General features: G+C 44.0%; 3 protein-coding genes across 14 annotated transcripts in view; 2 read left to right on the forward strand and 1 right to left on the reverse strand.

The window, feature by feature from the left end:
- RECQL5 (RecQ like helicase 5) overlaps positions 1 to 13,473 on the reverse strand; it is a 43,372-nt gene extending 29,899 nt beyond the window's left edge. Inside the window, exons 1-6 of the mRNA XM_002748737.6 lie at positions 12,703 to 13,473; positions 11,639 to 11,760; positions 9,514 to 10,032; positions 8,639 to 8,741; positions 7,682 to 7,793; positions 5,047 to 5,209 (exon numbers count right to left, since the gene is read on the reverse strand). Of these exons, the coding sequence (XP_002748783.1) occupies positions 5,047 to 5,209; positions 7,682 to 7,793; positions 8,639 to 8,741; positions 9,514 to 10,032; positions 11,639 to 11,760; positions 12,703 to 12,832 (1,149 nt within the window). The 5' untranslated portion in view covers positions 12,833 to 13,473. The remainder of the gene's footprint in view (positions 1 to 5,046; positions 5,210 to 7,681; positions 7,794 to 8,638; positions 8,742 to 9,513; positions 10,033 to 11,638; positions 11,761 to 12,702) is intronic.
- The window catches only part of ERLN (endoregulin), a 22,992-nt gene extending 9,231 nt beyond the window's left edge, over positions 1 to 13,761 (forward strand). Inside the window, exon 4 of the mRNA XM_078374671.1 lies at positions 13,188 to 13,761. The gene's annotated coding sequence lies outside the window, so the exon portion shown is untranslated. The remainder of the gene's footprint in view (positions 1 to 13,187) is intronic.
- Positions 1 to 21,001, forward strand: part of SAP30BP (SAP30 binding protein) — a 62,691-nt gene that overhangs the window by 9,231 nt on the left and 32,459 nt on the right. For 4 of the 12 annotated variants that reach the window (XM_078374663.1, XM_078374665.1, XM_054256503.2 and 1 more), the window contains exons 1-3: positions 13,621 to 13,761; positions 15,067 to 15,176; positions 18,013 to 18,060. In XM_078374663.1, coding sequence (XP_078230789.1) covers positions 13,656 to 13,761; positions 15,067 to 15,176; positions 18,013 to 18,060 — 264 coding nt within the window. In that variant the 5' untranslated portion in view covers positions 13,621 to 13,655. Of the gene's footprint in view, positions 1 to 13,620; positions 14,107 to 15,066; positions 15,177 to 18,008; positions 18,482 to 21,001 lie in introns of those variants that run through there. The other 8 variants (XM_078374664.1, XM_054256504.2, XM_008997756.5 and 5 more) reach the window with 5 other exon arrangements.

The following is a 21,001-nucleotide window of genomic DNA, read 5'->3' on the forward strand; positions in this document are numbered from 1 at the left end:
GTATCTGGATGTTAAGATCTCTTATTATTACATTAATCCTTTTACCCTTGTATCCTTGTAGCTTTGAAATCTATTTTATTAATTATGAGAATTGCAACTCCTGCTTTTTATTATTTATTTTTGCTCTCCATTTGGTTAAGTTTTTTTCCAACCCTTTATTTTGAGTCTTTGTATATATTTAGATATACCATTAGATTTTGTCTGTATCTTTTGATTGGGGGATTTAGTCGATTTAAATTTAGGGTTACTGCCATTTGATATTAACTGGCTATTTTATCCTTTCGTTAATGTAAATTCTTCTTTATGTTAATGCTCTTTACTTTTTGGTGTGTTTTTAGAAAGGCTCATACTGGTTGTTCCTTTCTATATATAATGCTTCTTTTAGAAGTTCTTGTAAAGCAGGCCTGGTGGTAATAAAATCTCTGAGTACTTGCTTATTCCTAAAAGATTTTATTTTTCCTTCAATTATAAAGCTTAAATTGGCAGGATATGAAATTCTGTGCTGAAAGTTCTGTTCTTTAAGTATATTGAATATTGGCCCCCACTCTCTTCTAGCTTGTAGGGTTTCCACTGAGAGATCTGCTATAAGCCTGATAGGCTTCCCTTTATGGGTAACCTGATCTTTTCCTCTGGCTGCCCTTAATATTTTCTCCTTCGTTTCGATCCTGGTGAATCTAACGATTATGTGCCTTGGGGTTGGTCTTGAGGAGTATCTTTGTGGTGTTCTCTGTATTGCCTGGGGTTGAATAGTGTCCTGCTTTGCTAAGTTAGGAAAATTTTCCTGGATAATGTCCTGAAAAGTATTTTCCAGCTTGAATTCATTCTCTCCATCACATTCAGGTACACCAATCAAACGTATATTAGGTCTTTTCACATAGTCCCATATTTCTTGGAGACTTTGCTCATTCCTTTTTATCCTTTTTTCTCTATTCTTGTCTTGTCATTTTATTTCATTAAGTTGGTCTTCGACCTGATATCCTTTCTTCTGCTTGATCCATTCGGCTATTTAAGCTTGTACATATTTCACTAAGTTCTCGTGTTGTATTTTTCAACTCCATAAGTTCATTTGTATTCCTCTCTATATTGTCTATTCTTTCATCATTTCATCGAACCTTTTTTCAAAGTTCTTAGTTTCTTTACATTGGGTTAGAACAAGTTCCTTTAACTCCCAGAAGTTTCTTATCATCCACCTTTTAAAGCCTACTTCAGATAATGGAACACAGTCCTTTTCCATAAAGACTTGTTCTGTTGCTGATGAGTCCTTTTCCATCAGGGCTTGTTCCGTTGCTGATGAGTCCTTTTCCATCAGGGCTTGTTCCGTTGCTGATGGGTTCTGATTTTGGGTATACTCGGCCTTCTTAGGCTGTTTTTTTCCCTTCATTGTAGATGAACCACCTTTCTAATTAGGTTTCTGAGTCGACATCCGATTTATTGATTCCCAGTGCTGGGATCCAAGCAACCCACTGTGGCAGCCTATATAGCAGTGATAAAACTGATGGTGCTCTTCTGCCCAGGAATCTCTGGTCTGGCTTCCCTCTTGAGTCCACAACAAGCGGCTCTGACTTCCCAGAGCTCCAAACTCCGGTCAGTAGGGGAAGCAGTTCCGTTTGCTCTGCATGAAGAGTGCCAGCAAAACCGCTGCGGCGGCCACAAGAGTCGCGCTGGCGACCCGTGGGGCTCCTCCACTGGGAATCGGCTAATCTGTAAGTGACGAAAATTCATCTAAAAGTGTGGCGTCGTCTCGTTCTCTGAGCTTTCACTGGGAGCTACAATCCCGAGCTGTTAGTGATTGGCCATCTTGGATCTGAATCTCGAAAAGTTACTGATTTTTTTTCCTTGGATTTCATCTGTTCATCTAACTAGAGAAAAGCTACCAATCTTTAAACTTTTTTTTTTTCTGAGGCAGAGTTTTGCTCTTGTTGCCCAGGCTGGAGTGCAACGGCACGATCTCACTGCAACCTCTGCTTCCAAGGTTCAAGTGATTCTCCTGCCTCAGCCTCCCAAGTAGCTGGGATTACAGGCATGTGCCACCACACTTGGCTAATTTTTGTAGTTTTTAGTTGAGATGGGTTTTCTCCATGTTGGTGAGGCTGGTCTCAAACTCCTGACACAACATTATGCTTTAGGGAATTTATCCCTGTTGATTTGTGCAAATTTACTGTGCCATTTTTAACTCCTCTGAACCATTCCACTATGTGACTAAAACAGTTCATTCATCCATTACCCTACAGAAGAGCAGCTAGATTTAACTATTATAGCATTGCAGCAAACATGCTTGTTCATCCTTATACATGTACATTCTTGTACACATGATGATTTATCTACCAAGAAGTGGAATTACTGAATGACAGAGCACTGGTGTCTTCCACTTTATAAGTATCATCTCACATTTTTCTTTGAAGCAGCTGAAGCAGTTTATGTTCCTGACAACAAACTTTTTTTTAGACAGTCTCACTCTGTTACCCAGTCTGGAGAGCAGTGGCATGATCTTGGCTCTCTGCAACCTCTGCCTCCCAGTTTCAAGCGATTATCCTGCCTCAGCCTCCTGAGTAGCTGGTACTACAGGTGCTGCCACCACGCCCCACTAACTTTTTGTATTTTTAGTAGAGACGGGGTTTCACTGTGTTTGCCAGGATGTTCTCCATCTCCTGACCTCATGATCTGCCCACCCTGGCCTCCCAAAGTGCTGGGATTACAGACGTGAGCCATGCGCCGGGCAACATTGTTAAGACGAACCCTCTCCCCACATCCTTACCTACAGTGATTATAAAGACATTTTTGCCAACATGATGGGTGTAAAATGATGGCTTGTTGTCTAATTTGTGTACTTCTGCTTGGTAGGTGAGGTTGAACATCTCCTCGTATATTTATTAGCTACTCTGTTTTCCTCTTCTATGAAATACCTATTCATCCTTTTTGCTATGCAGGTGTATGCCTTTTTAAAATTTACCTATAAAAGCTCTCTATATAGTCAGTCAATTTTATATATTGCAAATATGTTCCCCAATAAGGGCTCATTTCATGACTTTATTTATGGTAGTTTCTATTATATGGAAATTTTTAGTTTGAATTTATTCAAATAGATTATTTTCTTTGGGGTTTCTGCTTTTAAGATCTTGAGATACTCTTTTCTTCCTCAGGATCATAAAATATTCCCCCCCCCAATTTTACAGTCTGTTGAGGTTTTTAATCCATCTATAATTCATATGTGTGTGGTATCAGGTAGGAATATAACTTTATCTTTTTTCAGCACAAACTTTTCAAAAGTTAATCCTTTCCATGTTGATTTATAATGACACCTATCATACATCAAGTTCCCTTATATCCTTGGCTCTGATTCTAGATTTTCTACAAAGAATATATAACCAGTAAAAGAAAAAAAAGAACTAATAACAATACGGAAAAGTGCTTACATAGCAATGCTAGAGCACTGCCTTAAAACAAGGCAAGAGTAGCCATAAAAAACGATTGGTTTGTATCCTTTGTAGGGACATGGACGAACCTGGAAACCATCATTCTCAGTAAACTGACACAAGAACAGAAAATCAAACACTGCATGTTCTCACTCATAGGTGGGTGTTGAACAACGAGAACACATGGACACAGGGAGGGGAGCATCACACACTGGGGTGTGCTGGGGGGAAATAGGGGAGGGACAGCAGGGGGTGGGGAGTTGGGGAGAGATAGAATAGGGAGAAATGCCAGATACAGGTGATGGGGAGGAAGGCAGCAAATCACACTGCCATGTGTGTACCTATGCAACAATCTTGCATGTTCTTCACGTGTATCCCCAAACCTAAAATGCAATTAAAATAAAATAAATTAAGGTTTAAAAAAAAAAAAAAAAAAACAAGGCAAGACTGGCTGGGCTTGGTGGCTTACACCTGTAATCCCAGCACTTTGGGAGGCTGAGGAGGGCGGATCACCTGAGGTCGGGAGATCAAGACCAGTCTGAGCAATATGGAGAAACCCCATCTCTACTAAAAATACAAAATTAGCTGGGCATGGTGGCTCATGCCTGTAATCCGAGCTACTCGAGAGGCTGAGGCAAGAGAATCGCTTGAACTGGGGAGGCAGAGGTTGCAGTGAGCCGAAATTGTGCCATTGCTCTTCAGCCTGGGCAACAAGTGTGAAACTCCATCTCAAAAAAAAAAACAAAAAAACAAGTTAAGACTGACTGGGTACAGTGGCTCACATCTGTAATCTCAACACTTTGGGAGGCTGAAGTGGGAGGATCACTTGAGCCCAGGAGTTCAAGACTAACCTAAGCAACATAATAAGACCTCGTCTCTACAAAACAAACCAACAAAAAACAAGGCAAGATTAAGCCAGGTGCTGTGGCGCATGCCTCTAGTCCCAGGTACTTCAAGTACCTCGGTCAAGCCCAGGAGTTCAAGGGTATAGTGTGCTATGATTACACCTGTGAATCGCCACTCCACTGCACTCTAGTGTGGGCAACACAGTGAGACCCTATCTCTTTAACAAAAGAAACAAGGCAGTACTGATCTTGACCACATAAAATAACATGTACACGAAAGACAATATTAAGGTTGGGTGCAGTAGCTCACACCTGTAATCTCAGTAGTTTGGGAGGCTGAGGTGGGAGGATTCCTTGAGCCCAGGAGTTCTGAGACCAGCCTGAGCACCACAGTGAAACCCCATCTCTGCAAAAAATTGAAAAAAAAAATTAGCCAGGCATGGTGGCACACACCTGTGGTCCCAGCTACTCAAGGTGGGAAGATTATTTATTGCCAGGAGTTAGAGGCTGCAGGGACCATGACCATGCCACTGCACTTCAGACTGGGTGACAGTGAGAGACCCTGCCTCTAAAATATTAAGATTATTTAAATATTTACAAAGAAAAAGTTGTTTCTTTTCTTTATATTTCTAGGTACCTACCCAATGTGCCATTTCCCCTTGCCATACCTACGGGCTGGGAGCAGCCTCCTCTAGCTTACACAAACATCATCTGGGTTCAGAAATCAGCTTCACAAAACTGGACAGTAGTGGGTCAGACTGAGATACACTCTACTGCCCAGGCCTTACCTGGAGTTTGGCTACTTCCTTCCTAATCAGGAAGCTGACTTGGTCCCGGTCATTCCTGGAGTAATAGAGACGGCACCAGGAAGGTTTCCCGTCCCTGCCGGCTCGGCCAGATTCCTGGTAGTACCCAGCCATAGACTTGGCAATATTCCAATGGGCAACAAACCTGTAGGATCCAAAGGGACAAGCAGTATGAGACGGTGGAGAAGTTGAGTGTCCTTTGGAGGAGTAATCATGAGTAGAAGAGCAGGGAAGCCAGCTGAGAGGGAGGCAGAGGATGGTCCCAGAGTTAGCATGGTTAAGACACCGGCATCCCATCGGCACGTCTCCTTGCTAGGAGCAGCCCAGCTTAGAGGCCACAGTAGGAGTTAATGGGGGCAACTCCAGCACATATGAGGGACCAAAAAACTCAGCCAGGGCCCAGTGGAAAAAACACTGACCTAAAGAAACAAGATGAGGCTCTGCCACTTATGAGCTATACACATTTCAATAAGCTATTTATAACTTCTTTGGAGAGGGAAACAATATTTACTAAATACCTACTATGAGCCAGTTTATACATTTGTCTCATTTAACTGTTAGTCACCATAATGTGAGATAGCCCATTCTCCAGAAGATGAGCTTGGGATTCAGAGGTAAATTTGTACAAGGTCACACAGTAAAGGGACAGAAGAGCTAGAATTTGGGCCTATGGGTCTCTCTGCCTTCAAAACTGGCACCAGAGACCTAGGGTTCATTTTATTTATTTTGTCTTTTTTTAATTGTATTTATTTTTTTGAGACAAGAGTCTCGCTCTGTCACCAGGCTGGAGTGCAGTGGCACAATCTCGGCTCACTTCAACTTCTGCCTCCCAGGTTCAAACGATTCTCCTGCCTCAGCCTCCTGAGCAGCTGGGACTACAGGCGCGAGCCACCATGCCCAGCTAATTTTTGTATTTTTAGTAGAGACGGGGTTTCACCATGTTGGCCAGTATGGTCTCAATCTCTTGACCTTGTGATCTACCTGCTTCGGCCTTCCAAAGTGCTGGCATTACAGGCGTGAGCCACTGTGCCCAGACTTGTTTTTTATTTTTTAAGACAGGGTCTTGCTTTGTTGCCCAAGCTAGAGTATGGTAGCAGAGTGATAGGTTGTTACAGCCTCAATCTCCTGGCCTTAAGTGATCCTTCAACCTCGGCTTTGCAAGTAGCCAGGACTACAGACACCTATGACTATACCTGGCTAATTTTTAATTTTTTAGAGGTGGAGTCTTGCTATGTTGCCCAGGCTGGTCTCGAACTCTTGGGCTCATGCAATTTTCCCATGTGGTCCTCCTAAAGTGCTGGAATTATAAGTGTGAGCCACTACACGAGGCTGCAGATTCAGGGTTTGAACTCTGATTCTAAAGTTGGTGTTCTTTCAAATGTAGTGCACTATAAAATCTCTACCCTGACTAAGTCAGGGTCACTGTGAGGTTCACCAAGACCATGTATGCAAACATGCTCCATAAATCATACAATGTATTATTGTTTGGTGTTAATCAGAGCAAAGGCAGGTTGTAGCCCAAAATGCCTCTTGAAGATCGTGGCCAGACATAAAAGACTTCTAGTAGTTGCCAATGTGGGGCTAGGAGGCTGGGATGCACTGACTCTTCTAGACTATTAGTAAGCAGTAATAAGAAATGATGATCCTAAGAGCTTTGCCTTTGACCTTTCACAGGGAACAGCTTAAAATACAGTCATACATTACTTCATGATGGGGATCCAATTTGTGTTTTGGTGCTTTTTTGTTTGTCTGTTTAAGACAGGGTCTTGCTCTGTCGCTTAGGCTGGAATGCAGTGGCACAATCTCCATTCACTGCAACCTCCGCCTCCCAGGCTTAAGCAATCCTCCCACCTCAGTCCAAGTAGTTGGGACTATAGGCATGCGCCACCAAACCTCGCTAATTTTTAGGTATTTTTTGTTGAGATGGAGGTTTTGCCACGTTGCCCAGGCTGGTCTCAAACTCTTGGACTCAAGCAATCCACCTGCCTTGGCCTCCCAAAGTGCTGGGATTATAGATGTGCACTGTGCCCAGCCAGGGATACGTTCTGAGAAATGACTTGTTAGGAGACTTCATCATTGTGTGAACATCACAGTGGATAGTCTTTATGTAAACCTAGATGGTACTGCAGGCTCCACAGCTATGCTGCAAACATGCATTGTGTGTTACTGTACTGAATACTGTAGGCAACTGTAACACAAATCACTAGGTGATAGGAATTTTTCAACTTCATTATAACCTTACAGGATCCCAGTCTATGCACTCTGTCATTGACCAGAACATCAATATGATATGCACGACTATAGTTACTTTATTCCCACCTCCTTGCAGGATCTGCCTACTGAGATGTGAGTGAACAGGGCTGTGTGAAAGGACAAGCCTGACCGACTGCATACTGCCACATCCTGCGGGTGGCAGAACCGTGCTGTGCAGTCACCTGGGAGCAGGCCACACGGGAACTGTCCGCATTCAGGCTGTGTTCTAAGGACTATCTCCTGAAACTTCTTTCTCCTCTGGCCCTCGAAGGAGCACATGGACCTGGTCCTTTGGGCACAGCACTAGGCAATCCACCCTGAGCCAGGACCAGACCAGGAAGGCAGGGCAAGAACCAAAGCTCACCTGACGTTGGCTTTATCCACTCCCATCCCAAAACTAATGGTTGCAACAATTACAGGGACCTTCTCCTCCATCCACTCGTTCTGCACCAGCATTCTTTCAGAAACCTTCAGCCCTGTAAAGGAGAGAAAGATGGAGAAGGGAACTCACATTTCCCTTGAGTTTACCCAAGGTTTATTTTGGGTTTGATACTGTGCTAGGCACTTCACAAACCCTGAATCCTTCACCTCCCAGCTGTCTGATCTTACATAAGGCACTTAACTTTACTGAGCCTCAGCTGACAGACACAAAGACCCTAGTCCATGTGTGGCACGGAGCATTCAGTTAAGGTCGGGACCACGATTCAAACCCAAACCTGTTGGCCTCCAAAACCTTTGCTCTTCCTACAACACCATTACCTGGGCTTGTAAAAACTCATTACCAAGTCAGGTGCAGTGTCTCATGCCTATAATCTCAGCACTTGGGAAGCTGAGGCAGGTAGATCACCTGAGGTTGGGAGTTCGAGACTAGCCTAACCAACATGGAGGCTAGTCTCGAACTAAAAATACAAAATTAGCTGGGCATGGTGGTGCCTGCCTGTAATCCCAGCTACTTGGGAGGCTGAGGCAGAAGAATTGCTTGAACCTGGGAAGTGGAGGTTGCAGTGAGCCAAGATGATGCCATTGCAGTCCAGCCTAGGCAACAAGAGTGGAACTCCACCTCAAAAAAACAGATAACAAAAAAACCTCATCACCTGCTGCTGGGTAGGCACACAGTAAGAACTCAGGAGTCACAATTCTCATTTTAGACTTCATTCATGTCTAGACTCCTTTTGGGGGCTTTAAGTGAATCGCTTTAGCTCTGCCTGAGTATCTGCGATAAGACAGTGGGGCACCTGATAATCAGAATCTGTAAAGAACAAGAGACCTGCTGAGAAGCCTCTGAGGGTGAAGAGACCCACGTGGCCTGGGCACCCCTTACCTGCATGGTAAGCCTTGGCGTTCACGCCCCTGCAGCTAAGCTCTATTGCCAGCTGTTCACAAGCCTCTCTAGTCCTGCAGTAGACAATGCCGCAGCCAGACAACTGAATGGGGAGATGCAGGAAAAATATAAGCATGGCAAGAACAGAACAATCGGCCCAATGTAGTTCTGGTCTAAAAGAAGCTATGTGTTCCTTCCCTTGTCAGTTTCACAGTCGCCTCTGAGGCAGGACACCCAGCAAAGCTCTGCCACTTTATATAAAGCAGGACCAGACTGGCTGCAATGGCTCATGCCTGCAATCCCAGTAATTTGGGAGGCCGAGGTGGGGGGATCACTTGAGGCTAGGAGTTAGAGACCAGCCTGGGCAACACAGAAAGATCCCATATCTACAAAAAAATTTTTTTAAATTAGCTGGCCATGGTGGTACATTCCTGTGGTCCCAGCTACTTAGGAGGCAGAGGCAGGAAGACCACTTGTGGCCGTGAGTTAGAGGCTGCAGTAAGCTAGATCACACCACTGCATTCCAGCCTTGGCAACAGATTACAGGTAATCCTTATTATTTAAACATGTTTTAATTTAAAAATTTAAAAAGCAGGCCCAAAGCTGCTCAAAACTCAACCTATTTAACTTCTCTGGCCCCTCCTCTCAAATTCTGCATGGGTCACACGGAAGGGCTGGCTGCTTGCCTTCCGCAGAAGGATCCAGGACAAGGGAACCCCAGTAAGAAGGACAATGCCAGGAAACCAAAGGGACAACTCTCTTTGTGCACGAGTTTTAAGAAGCCTGACTGAGGAAGCTAGAAAAAGCAAAGACCCATCTCCATCTCCATATTGCACCCCACTGCTCTAGCAGCTGCTTGGCCCTCAGTGCCTCACCCCTTTATCAGCCTTCTGTCCAAGTGCCTTAAGGCAGAAGTCCTTCAGGTTCCCATAGGGATCAGAAATCAGTTCTTTGAATTGCACATCATAGAAGAGATTGGCCCGGAAGCAGGGAGTCTTGAAGATGGCAACTGGTTGCTTCAGGTGCAGGGCAGCAAACACGTCCTCTTGGACCTGTGGGGTGGCTGTGGCAGTCAGAGCCACACACGGGGCATGTCCTAGGCGGGAGCGCAGGGCACCCAGACGCAAGTAGTCAGGACGAAAGTCATGCCCCCATTGGGAAACACAATGAGCTTCATCCACCACCAAGTAAGACAGCAGGTAGCGGGACACCAGGGAGTTCAGGGTGGGCTGGAAGGAGGATGAAGCTGCCATTTCCGGGGTGATGTACAGAATCTTGGTCTGGGGCTTTTCTTGCTTCAGGTCAGCAAGCAGTTCCTTCCTTTCCTGTGCAGAGAGCTTCGAGTTCAGGGAACTTACTCGTACCTTTAGGGCTAGCAAGTGGTCCACTTGGTCCTAAGAGAAGAGAAAGGGGCTATAATTGTTCCTCAGGACTCAGGTAAATATCACTGCAAGTCCCTAGAGGATTTCCTAGTCATAAATTGTCCTCCCTCCATTCTCCAATATGCCTTCTCTTTGCATAGAAGTAGTATAGGTTGAATATCCCTTATCCCAAATGCTTGGGACCAAAAGTGTACTAGATTTCAGATATTTCTGGATTTGGGAGTATTTGCAGATTGCATATACATAATGAGATATCCTGAGGATGAGACCCAAGTCTAAACGAAATTCATTTTTTCTCTCTTATATACCTTATACATATAACCTAGATTAATTTTATACAATATTTTTCATAATTTTGGGCATGAAAAAAGAGTTTTGATTGCAACCCATCACACGAGGTTAGAAAGGTGTGGAATTTTCCACTTGTGGCGTCGTATCAGCAACAAAATTTTTTGGATTTTGGAGCATTTCAGATTTCAGATTTTGGCATTAGGGATGCTCAGCCTGTATGGAAGGTGAAGTGGTTTAGAAGACAGGCCCTGAAGTCAGACAGACCTAGATTTAATCCTGGCTCACTTAATTGCCACATGCCCAGTCACTGTTTCTTAACCCTTTGAACAATTTATACAATTCTATCTAATAGAATTATTGTATAAATTAAAATTTACATCTCAGAGATGAAATTAATGTATGTAACCCACAAAGCACAAAGCCTAGGACCTGGTGAACATTCACCAAGCTATTACCGTTTTTCCCCCTCTACCTTTCTCCATGGTGGATGGCTCTTACCGACACAGCCACACTTCCTCAATTCCGATTCTATTGGCCCATCTGCAGGCCTTAAATAGTCAGAACACCTGTAGAGCGGCTCTTAACAAGGCTCTAGCCCGTTTCTCTTCTTTTTTTCTGTTTCATACTGTGCTCTTACCAAAATAAGGAAGACACTGGATTTCTCCATATCAACCTATCTATCCATTTGCAACTTCTATCCCAGCATCATGAGTGCACGTGTGTGTAACATGAGACTGAGTGTATATGTGTGTACAAATACAGTTTCATACTCCTCTGGACAAAAAAAAATAATAAAGAAGGGCGAGGGACCTCAGAGGAGTCATTCATAACCCCCTAGAGTGATATGCACCAGTGGAGAACGCCACACTGGTGAAACACAGAAACCCAATATAGAGAATGAGATAGGCAAATCATAAAAAGTAAGAGGCAGGGCTGGGTGTGGTGGCTTATGCCTGTAATCCCAGGACTTTGGGAGGCCGAGGCAAGAAGATGACTTGAAGTCAGGACTCTGAGACCAACCTGGGCAATATGGTGAAACCTCATCTCTATTAAAAATACAAAAATTAGCCAGGCATAGTGGCATATGCCTGTAATCCCAGCTACTTGGGGGGCTGAGGCACAAGAATTGCTTGAACCCAGGAGGCACAGGCTGCAGTGAGCTGAGATTGCTCCACTGCACTTCAGCCTGGGCGACAGAGTGAGACTCAAAGAAAAAAAAAGAAAAGAAAATAAGAGGCAAAAGACCAACAGAGAAGTGAAATTTCCAGCCTCAAAACACCTTCCCCAAATCTTTTTGGGCTACCATCTTTATTGCCCTAAGCCTCACCTGAATCAAAGCAATGAGAGGAGAGACTACAATGGTGATGCCCTCGGCCAACAGTGCAGGTAGCTGATAGCACAGGGATTTTCCTGCCCCTGTGGGCATGCATACAAAGACGTCAGTGTTACCTGCAAAATACAAGACAACAATATCTCAGTGCTTCCTGCCTTTTCATTGAGGTTGTTGAAAATTAAATGAGAATATAGGAAAAGCACCTAGCAGAGTGTCTGTCACACGGGAGAGTCTCATTGTAATGCTAATTCCCCTCCTGTCCTTTATATGAAAAAAGCAGGGATTCTGGGCAATTTGGATAAGTGCACAGACCATTTCTAGTAATGGTAATAAAAACAAGATTTAAGAAGTCTGAGTCTGCTGCGATATAAATGATTGAACTAAACAGCCATGGAAACAGAGTACTGCTAGATGCGTGGGCACCTCTGTGTAGACATGGAAGGTCATTCCTTAGAGGGCTTTTGTTTAAACATGTATCATTAACATTACATTGCTGCTCGCCTCTTGGCAACTTTCATTTGTCACCAAATCTCAGGTTTATAACATATTACTCTTTCTTTATCTGGGACCCAGGCCACTCAATCTTCCGCAAGGGAATTCTCTCCAAGGCCATGACTAAGTTATTCCTGCCACCCTCACTGCTGCTGTTCGTCTGTGTGTACAGACAAACAATAATGGGAATCTAAACTGTTCTTCAAAGACCATGTGTAGATCTGGTTATGAAATATAGAACAGCTGGGTGGTTCTGCCATTAAAACTACAAACTTTGGGCCAGGCGTGATGGCTCATGCCTGTAATCCCAACACATCGGGAGGCCGAGGTGGGAGGACTGCGTGAGCCCAGAATTTGGAGACTAGTCTGGGCAACACAGCGAGACCTTGTCTCTAATTAAAACGAATAAACAAAACTACAAGCTTTGGATGACAACTGTAATAGATTTCCAAATCCAGTTATGGACCAAAGGTGAGGCGGTACCAAGGGTCAGGAGGAGGGTGTTCTGCCGCAGTGTTATGGTATAGCCAACATGAATTTAAAGGAAGGTAGCTTGGTAATGTTACCTTTTACTACAGCCATGGTCGCACTCTCCTGTAAAGGCGTCTTAAAAGAGTCAAACCCAAAGACCTTCTTCAACGTACTCCGGACTCGCGGCTCAGGGTCAAAAGGAAAGGAGGTGTGGTGGGTGCTCATCTTAGCCAAGAACAGTGGCCAAAAATTAAGGCAAAGGTGGTAAAAGGTTGCCACGAGAACCCTCTGTTTTGCTTTAAAAATACAGCTTTTTCTGAGTAAAAACTTCCTATATTACACTTAAATGTTATTTTTAAGTAATAAAGCTGAAGGTGAATTGACTCAAGCAATACATTCCTGGGTAATTAACATCTCCACTTTTACGCTCAATGAATATATAAACACTGAACTCTTCCAGGCCACGGTATAGCACAGATCTAGATATAAGATCAAGAGAAGAAACACAAATGTCTTCAGAACAGTTTGGAGAATGGGGAACTGTTTTTCTAAGATCAACCACCTGCTTCTTCTTCTCTAGGCGCAACCACGACGACCGCACTTCCACCCCGGGACCCCGACCCCCTTCTCCCTTATTCCTGAGCCCAGGATCCGCAATTTTCTCTCTTGGCCGGCCGACGCCTCCCTCTCTTCACCCTATGGTATCAGGGCCGGCCGTGGTCCGCCGAGGAATAAAAGGCCCTTAGTGGGCCGCTGCTGCCGGCTGGTTCCGGAACTATTCGAAGACCTCCATACACAACCCCAGCTCTGAGAAGCCAAAGCCCCAGGAATTCAGCTTTTGCTAGAATCCACACAATCTTACATCCGTTGCGCAGTGATGATGTAGCGCGAGCGTTACCATGAGGGCGGAGCCAGGCGCAGGGAACTGCCCTTTTGATTGGTTTTCAGTCTGGCGCGGGCTCTCCTGGGATCCGAAAGAAGCCTTTCCGCCCGGAAGTTAGCGTCTTCGAGTCATACAAGTGAGCCGCGCCGGGACTGTGGGAATAAGATGGCGGGGAAGAGGAATGTTCTGTCATCTCTGGCAGTTTACGCGGAAGATTCAGAGCCCGAGTCTGATGGCGAGACTGGAATCGAGGCGGTGGGCAGCGCGGCTGGTGAGGCCCAAGTGGGAAGCTGGAAAAGGGAATCGAGTGTCTGCCCGGAATGATGTACCCCTCGCTGGGCGGGAGGGAACAAGATGGTCATTGTGCTCCAACTACCGCACCTCGAATAATGGTCCGGGGTCCTGGATGAGATAGAGCATTAGAGACTCTGTGCTAGAAATGAAGAATCTCCTTCCCATTGTTTCGATTAATCTGCCTAAACTTACTGAAAGTCTCCATGCCTGTTATCGTGATGGGCAGAGGGATGGACAAAGAGGGAGCAGCTGCTGAGCCACTGCCTGTTCCCTCTGGGCTCGTTTGATGAGAGAGAGCGATGATAAAACATACTGGAAGATGGTAAAGATTGTGTTTGTTAAATTTATAACTTTTAGCAGTGTGCCGTAAACACATCTTGGAGCTTTTAAAAATAAACGCATCTGATCCCCAAAGTGAAATGATCTAATTCGGTAAAACTGGGGTAGGATGTGGGCATTTGTGAAGTTTTTAAGGATCTTGGGTGATTTTTTTTTTTTTTTTTTTTTTTTTTGAGACGGAGTTTCGCTCTTGTTACCCAGGCTGGAGTGCAATGGCGCGATCTCGGTTCACCGCAACCGCCGCCTCCTGGGTTCAGGCAATTCTTCTGCCTCAGCCTCCTGAGTAGCTGGGATTACAGGCACGCGCCACCATGCCCAACTAATTTTTTGTATTTTTAGTAGAGACGGGGTTTCACCATGTTGACCAGGATGGTCTCGATCTCTTGACCTCGTGCTCCACCGGCCTCGACCTCCCAAAGTGCTGGGATTACAGGCTTGAGCCACCGCGTCCGGCCAATTTTATGAGTGTTTAAAACCTATCGGTGTTCTCAGGTTGAGAAGTACAATGTTTTTTTTCACATTGGAAATAGATTTCTTTGGGAGAATAGAGAACAAGTTACCTAACGTATCTGGACCTTAGCTTCCTCATCTGGAAAATGAAGGGGATTGGGTTAGGTTAGGTACTTTAATGTTTTGTGGGTTTGTGTGGTCTCTTCCAGTCAGAAAGTTCTCCGGTGGTTTCCCATAAACATTATAGTGTTTATCTCGTGTTTGTAGCATTAGAAACTGAATTTAGTTCTTGGTTTTGTTCTCTGCCCTTTTAATGATTGTATTCACTAAATGATGGTCTTCTTAAGAGCCAAATCTGGGCCTATGGTCACTTAACATGAAATTTAGGTTCCCCTTGTATCTTCAGAGATAGTCCTGACCACTCAAATCTCTGGACATTTTTCTTACATTGTAACTTGATTTTTTTTTTCTTTCTTTATTTTTAACTTTTCAGAAGAGAAAGGCGGATTGGTATCTGATGCCTATGGGGATGATGACTTTTCTCGTCTAGGTGGTGATGAAGATGGTTATGAAGAAGAAGAGGATGAGAACAGTAGACAGTCGGTAGGTAAATCTCTCCAATTCAGAGCTACTGAAAGCACAATTTCATTTGTCAGATTTTGAAACTATGCCAACAGTGTTCCATTTCATGGCTAGCTTCATCCCCTTCTCCCCTCTTTTGTTCGGTATTAGTGGAAGAAACTGGGTTGGATATCAGTAGTTTTGTTTGAAAATTTATTTTCACATGGATCATTTTTTATTAATCTCTGAATTGAAATTTAGGGGGAAAAGATAGTGGGTTATTTTATTTAACTCAGATATTAATTGGTATTTTCTGTTGATTTTTCCCTATTTAAATGATTTACTCCATTTATAGCGGGTATTCATCCTAATTCGTTTATCATTTATATCTACAATCAACTCTGCATTATTTTTAATCTTGGTTGGGCTCATTCAAATCTTGTCAGTTTATCAAAATTAGCAAGGAAAATTAGTTTTCACCTGTTTCTTCCTCTATTTTGAGACAGGGTCTCACTCTGCTGCCCAAATTGGAGTGCAGTGGTGTGATCATCGATAGTTCACTAAGGCCCTGAACTCCTGGGCTCAAGTGATCCTCCCACCTCAGCCTCCCCAGTAGCTGGGACCATGGGTGGGAGCCACCATGCGTAGCTAATTTTTTTTTTTTATGAGTCGGAATCTTGCTCTGTCACCCAGGATGGAGTGCAGTGACATGATCTCGCCTCACTGCAACCTCTACCTCCCAGGTTCAAGTGATTCTCCTGCCTCAGCCTCCTGAGTAGCTGGAATTACAGGCACCTGCCACCATCCTCAGCTGATTTTTGTATTTTTAGGAGAGACAGAATTTCACCATGTTGGCCAGGCTGGTCTTGAACTCCTGACCTCAGGTGATCCACCGGCCTCAGCCTTCCGATGTGCTGGGATTACAGGCATGAGCCACCATGCCCGGCCAAGTTTTTAAGTTTAAAAAAAATTTTTTTGTGGAGATGGGATTTCACTGTTTCCCAGTCTGGTCTCAAACTTCTGGCCTCAAGCAATTCCACTGCCTCACCCTCCCAAAGTGCTGGGATTACAGGCATGAGCCACCATGCCTGGACTTCTTAACTTCTTTTTTGACATTTTACTTGGCACTTTTTATCATGGTGCCCTTAGTTCTTGATCACAGATCTTGCCTGAAGTTTAGTAGGTGCTGGTGAAGGAGAACCTGTGCAATTATTAACAAGAAAACGGCTTTAGTTACATAATCACCTGAGCAGTATGAGCCAAAATTTAAATTGAGGCTGGTGCATAATACAAGACATATAGAATTGAGTCTGGATGTCGAATCTGACTACTTAGCAAGTTTTAATTGAAACACTCACAATATATTATTTGTTTGAAATTTGTGTTACATATTGGTATGTAAATGTTAGCATTAATTTCTTTCCACAACAAACAAATGCGCTTTGTACATTATGCATTTTGGGAGATATTTTCATGCCTTTAGCCCCATCCATTAATACTGGTAATTCAGAGTTGACTGAAATTATTCAGAAAAGTTTTGCAAGTTGTTTTCTCTTCTGACTTTTCTGAAGTACCCACATTCTGGCTTAATATCCATAACTCTTTTCTTTAGTACATTTGCATAATGTGTTTTTTAAGTGTTGTTTCATGTTTGCTTTGCTTAGAATGAATTTTCATCATGTTAAAGCTTCATTTCATATTTTAGTAAAATCCTCTCATCAGATCTTACTGTAGACATTCTGAAATGTGATTGTTTTTGTCTTGAGCTCCATCTCTGTTTATTTGGCATGACTGATTTCATTTTAAGAAGATTATGGAAATTGCATTTAAAGCCTTGGACTCACTGGCACCTTACAGGACAGTTAAGTCTCCAAGTCATCAGTCTAGTTTGTTCAAGTCTCTCGAGTGGCATTTATATTAATATGTAGAGTGGTCTGTAATGTTTGGGCTGAAGTGTAGCTTTCTTGAAAATAACAGTTTCAAATTAAATCATTTTTTGCTGGGTATTTAGCTAAAGGCTTCTGTGCATTGGGAATGTTCTGGGTAGTGGAGGTAACGTGGATTTCACCAGCTAATAAGTTAGCTGATCAGCATCTTCTCCTGATCTTTGACCTTCATAGCATCAACATTAGTGTTCAGTGGAATGGTGGGCTCACGTTGGAGAATGCCTTACCATGTGTGATCCTTTGTGTCAGGCTTACCTTATTTGGATAAGGAACAGGACTAGGTAGAATGGGTCATTGGCAGTTCTGTGAGCACTTGGGTAGAGGCAGAGCCGACTCAACTGGGACTCTTGAAAGGTTGGGCATTGCCGTTTAGTCCTGCTTTTCCCAGGTCACTTGCTGTGGTCATGATGGCTGCCTTCCTGTGTTGATGTTAATAAGCGCAAATGCTGGTTGAGGTGCTGTGATATAGCTGTGTGTAAGTCTTGGCACTTGGTGTTGAACGGTGTTAACAGTAGGGCTGAGTCTGATGTACATATGTATGTGAAAAGCAAAGAAGGCTCATAATCCTGGTTTGAGGTAACCGATATTTCAGTGGAAACACACTGCCTGTTTTATTGTGTGGCCTGATCTTACTCTTTCCTGAAGCACACTTTTATGTCTGATTTTTAACTGGGGCATTTTCATTGATGTGGACTGTCTCACCATTAGAGTAACCTGACTTTGAGCTGCTGATGCCTTTTTGTCCCCCCCCCCAGAATATCTCTTTTTCCCCTTATCTTTCTCTGGTTCTGAGTTATATGGTAAGGGAGGGATTCTCGGTGGGATGACCCCAGCTGGGTACACGGGCTGTTTGCTCCAGCCCCTAGTTATGCATGTGAGACTCCTCAGGCCCACTCCTTTAAGCTTAATCCTCTAAATTCTTTGTCTTGTAGGAAGATGACGATTCAGAGACTGAAAAACCTGAGGCTGATGACCCAAAGGTATTTGGTGTTGGCTGTGGTGGGTGGCTGGATGCAAACAAGGTGTTTGAACATTATGGCTCAGTTCGTATGTCTGGTCAAGATCTGTCCCATTGACAAACTGTGCGACTGCATGGACATTTTCTGGGATAAAATAAGCTTTATAAAGAAAGAACCTGAAGACCACTCAGGAATGAACAAATCCTGAGACAGATTAGATTTCCAGCCTTTTAGATTGTGCCATATCTCTCCTGACTAGAAAGGCAAGAGGCCTGGCCGAGTCCAACAACCCACTTGCATTCTGCATCCCTGATGGGGCTTTATGATGTCACCACCATGCAGGTTTATTGGTCTGTTTCTAGACTCAGGAAGCTGCAGGGGCTGCCTCGTGTGCTTTGGATTGTCTTTAGTCATCTAGAAGTGAACAAAAGGCTATAAGAAGGTCAGACCAAAATGAGGCCTCTCCCAGCTCTTGGGGTTGGTGGGTCTAATTCTCATTTTCCTGGGGGTGTGCTCATCTACTTCTGGGCATGCTGTGTAGAATGATCTTTTTTGGAACAGCATAACTATTCTCATAATTCCATCCTAGTAGCAGCTGAGAGTAATTTGCAGCAGTTCCTATCACACTCCTTAATGATCTGTTGTGAAGATTAAGACACCCTTGTGTTGGTTAAGCTGCTTTGCTGTGCATTGGGCATTAGAAATTACTTGTTGAAGAGTCATTCTTTATGAGACAAACTCCCACCCTCCAAAGAAGAAGACTTAATTCTATCACTCTAGACCTGAAGAATAAGGACCACATTTTGCAGTTAAAAACTGCTTTGAGGCCGGGCATGGTGGCTCAAGCCTGTAATCCCAGCACTTTGGGAGGATGAGGCAGGTGGATCACGAAGTCAAGAGATCAAGACCATCCAGGTCAACATGGTGAAAACCCGTCTCTACTAAAAATACAAAAAATTAGCTGGGCATGGTGGCGCATGCCTGTAATCCCAGCTACTCAGGAGGCTGAGGCAGGAGAATTGCCTGAACCCAGGAGGTGTAGGTTGCATTGAGCCGAGATTGCACCATTGCACTCCAACCTAGGTAACAAGAGCGAAACTCTGTCTCAAAAAAAAAAAAAAAACTGCTTTGAGGAAAAAAAAAATTGCTTTGAGGCTGGGCACAATGGCTTATGCCTATAATCCCAGCAATTTGGGTGGCTGAGGCGGGTGGATCACTTGAGGTCAGGAGTTCGAGACCAGCCTGGCCAATATGGTAAAACCCCGTCTCTACTAAAAATATAAAATTTAGCTGGTGGGTGGTGCATGCCTGTAATCCCAGCTACTCAGGAGGCTGAGGCAGGAGAATTGCTTGAACCCAGGAGGCGGAGGTTGCAGTGAGCCAAGATCTGCCAGTGCACTCCAACCTGGGCAACATAATGAGACTGTTTCAAAAAAAAAAAAAAAGAAAAGAAAAGAAACTGCTTTGAAACCAGTTATAACTTTCAAGATGACCTAGTAAAATTTAGGAAATTTATGCCCAATTATAATCTAAAACAGTAATATATTTGAAAATACAGTATGAGCTTTTCCATATTTGAGCTGATTCTGTGACTGGATAGAACTGTGTGTAGCCACTAAAATAAATCATGGGACATTGTGAGTGAGAAAGATAAGAATGTGTTTTACCAAGAAAAGTTTTGGCACCAGCAAGCAGGAGAAAAAAAAAGAACCCCTAAAAAACTGTAAACGCAACCTTACTTTCTATGCTGAGTGAAAAACCCGAAATCCAGGCCTAAGAACTGGTAAGATGGTATGGGGCAGACCTGTGGCCCCATAGTTCAAAGTCAGTCACAGCTCTGCTTGGGCTTCGGAATGAAAACACTCAGTAGTGATAGTATTCTTATCTGTCCTAGTGTTTAGGGTATATAGGACTTAGAGCCTGCATATAAAACAAGCCTAGAGGAGCCATAAATGTTTGGGTTTCAGTTGTGTAGGCAAGGGAGGATGTGGATCCCAGAGTCTTTCTGGGTACAGTTGCAGCCTTTGCTTAAGGCTGGAAGGCCTCCTGGGGAAGTTGGCTGAAGAGCAGGGTACATACACTAAACAGCCATCCCTTCTAAAATACTGTGATCAGGCAGCAAATCCTTGGAGAATGACATGGCTTTGTGAGTGAGGGTGAGGGCCTCATGAAAAAAAAAAAACAGACTTTACTGCTGACTGCTAGCAGTCACTAAAGAACGGGGTTGGGGACCCAAAAAAGGTGAAGCTGGAAAGATTGTTGAAATGCCTTTTGTGCTCAGGCTCCCTTGTCTTGGTCCACATCAGAGCTGGACAGCCCTGTCGTTTCTGCCTGCTCCTTGATGGATGTCAGGTCATGTGTATTTCAAGTCTTATTGTGGAATGAAAAGTCTTTCATGGAATAAATTCTGTTCCTGTTGAAGAGCCTTCAGAAATCAGAACACAAAATCCAACCCTCAAAGTAGCTTGATTTAGTTCTTTTGGAGAGTGATGGAGGAAGATTTAGACAGAGCCAACTTAGATGTTCCTCAATCCCCAGTGGCTGCCAGGCCTTGAATAGTTCTCACGGCATCTCCAAGGACTAGAAATGATCCCCAGCATGAGTCTTCTGTGATACTGTTGTCTTAGTCCTAACCCTGGCACCCTCTTGCTTGAGCTGGCCTCAGACTGCCTTCCACATAGCAGCATGTATCCCAAATCCAGAACTTTCTGGCATGTTTTCATTTTATTTTTATTATCTTATTGAGACAGTCTTGCTTTGTCACTCAGGCTGGAGTGCAGTGGTGCTATCTCTGCGCACTGCAACCTCTGCCTCCTGGGTTCAAGTGATTCTCCTGCCTCAACCTCCTGAGTAGCTGGGACTACAGATGCCAGCCACCATGCCTGGCTAATTTTTTGTATTTTTAATACAGACAGAGTTTTACCATGTTGGCCAGGCTGGTCTCGAACTCATAGCCTCAAGT

This window comes from Callithrix jacchus, chromosome 5 (assembly GCF_049354715.1).
Source record: "Callithrix jacchus isolate 240 chromosome 5, calJac240_pri, whole genome shotgun sequence".
In the NCBI taxonomy this organism is placed as follows: domain Eukaryota; kingdom Metazoa; phylum Chordata; class Mammalia; order Primates; family Cebidae; genus Callithrix; species Callithrix jacchus.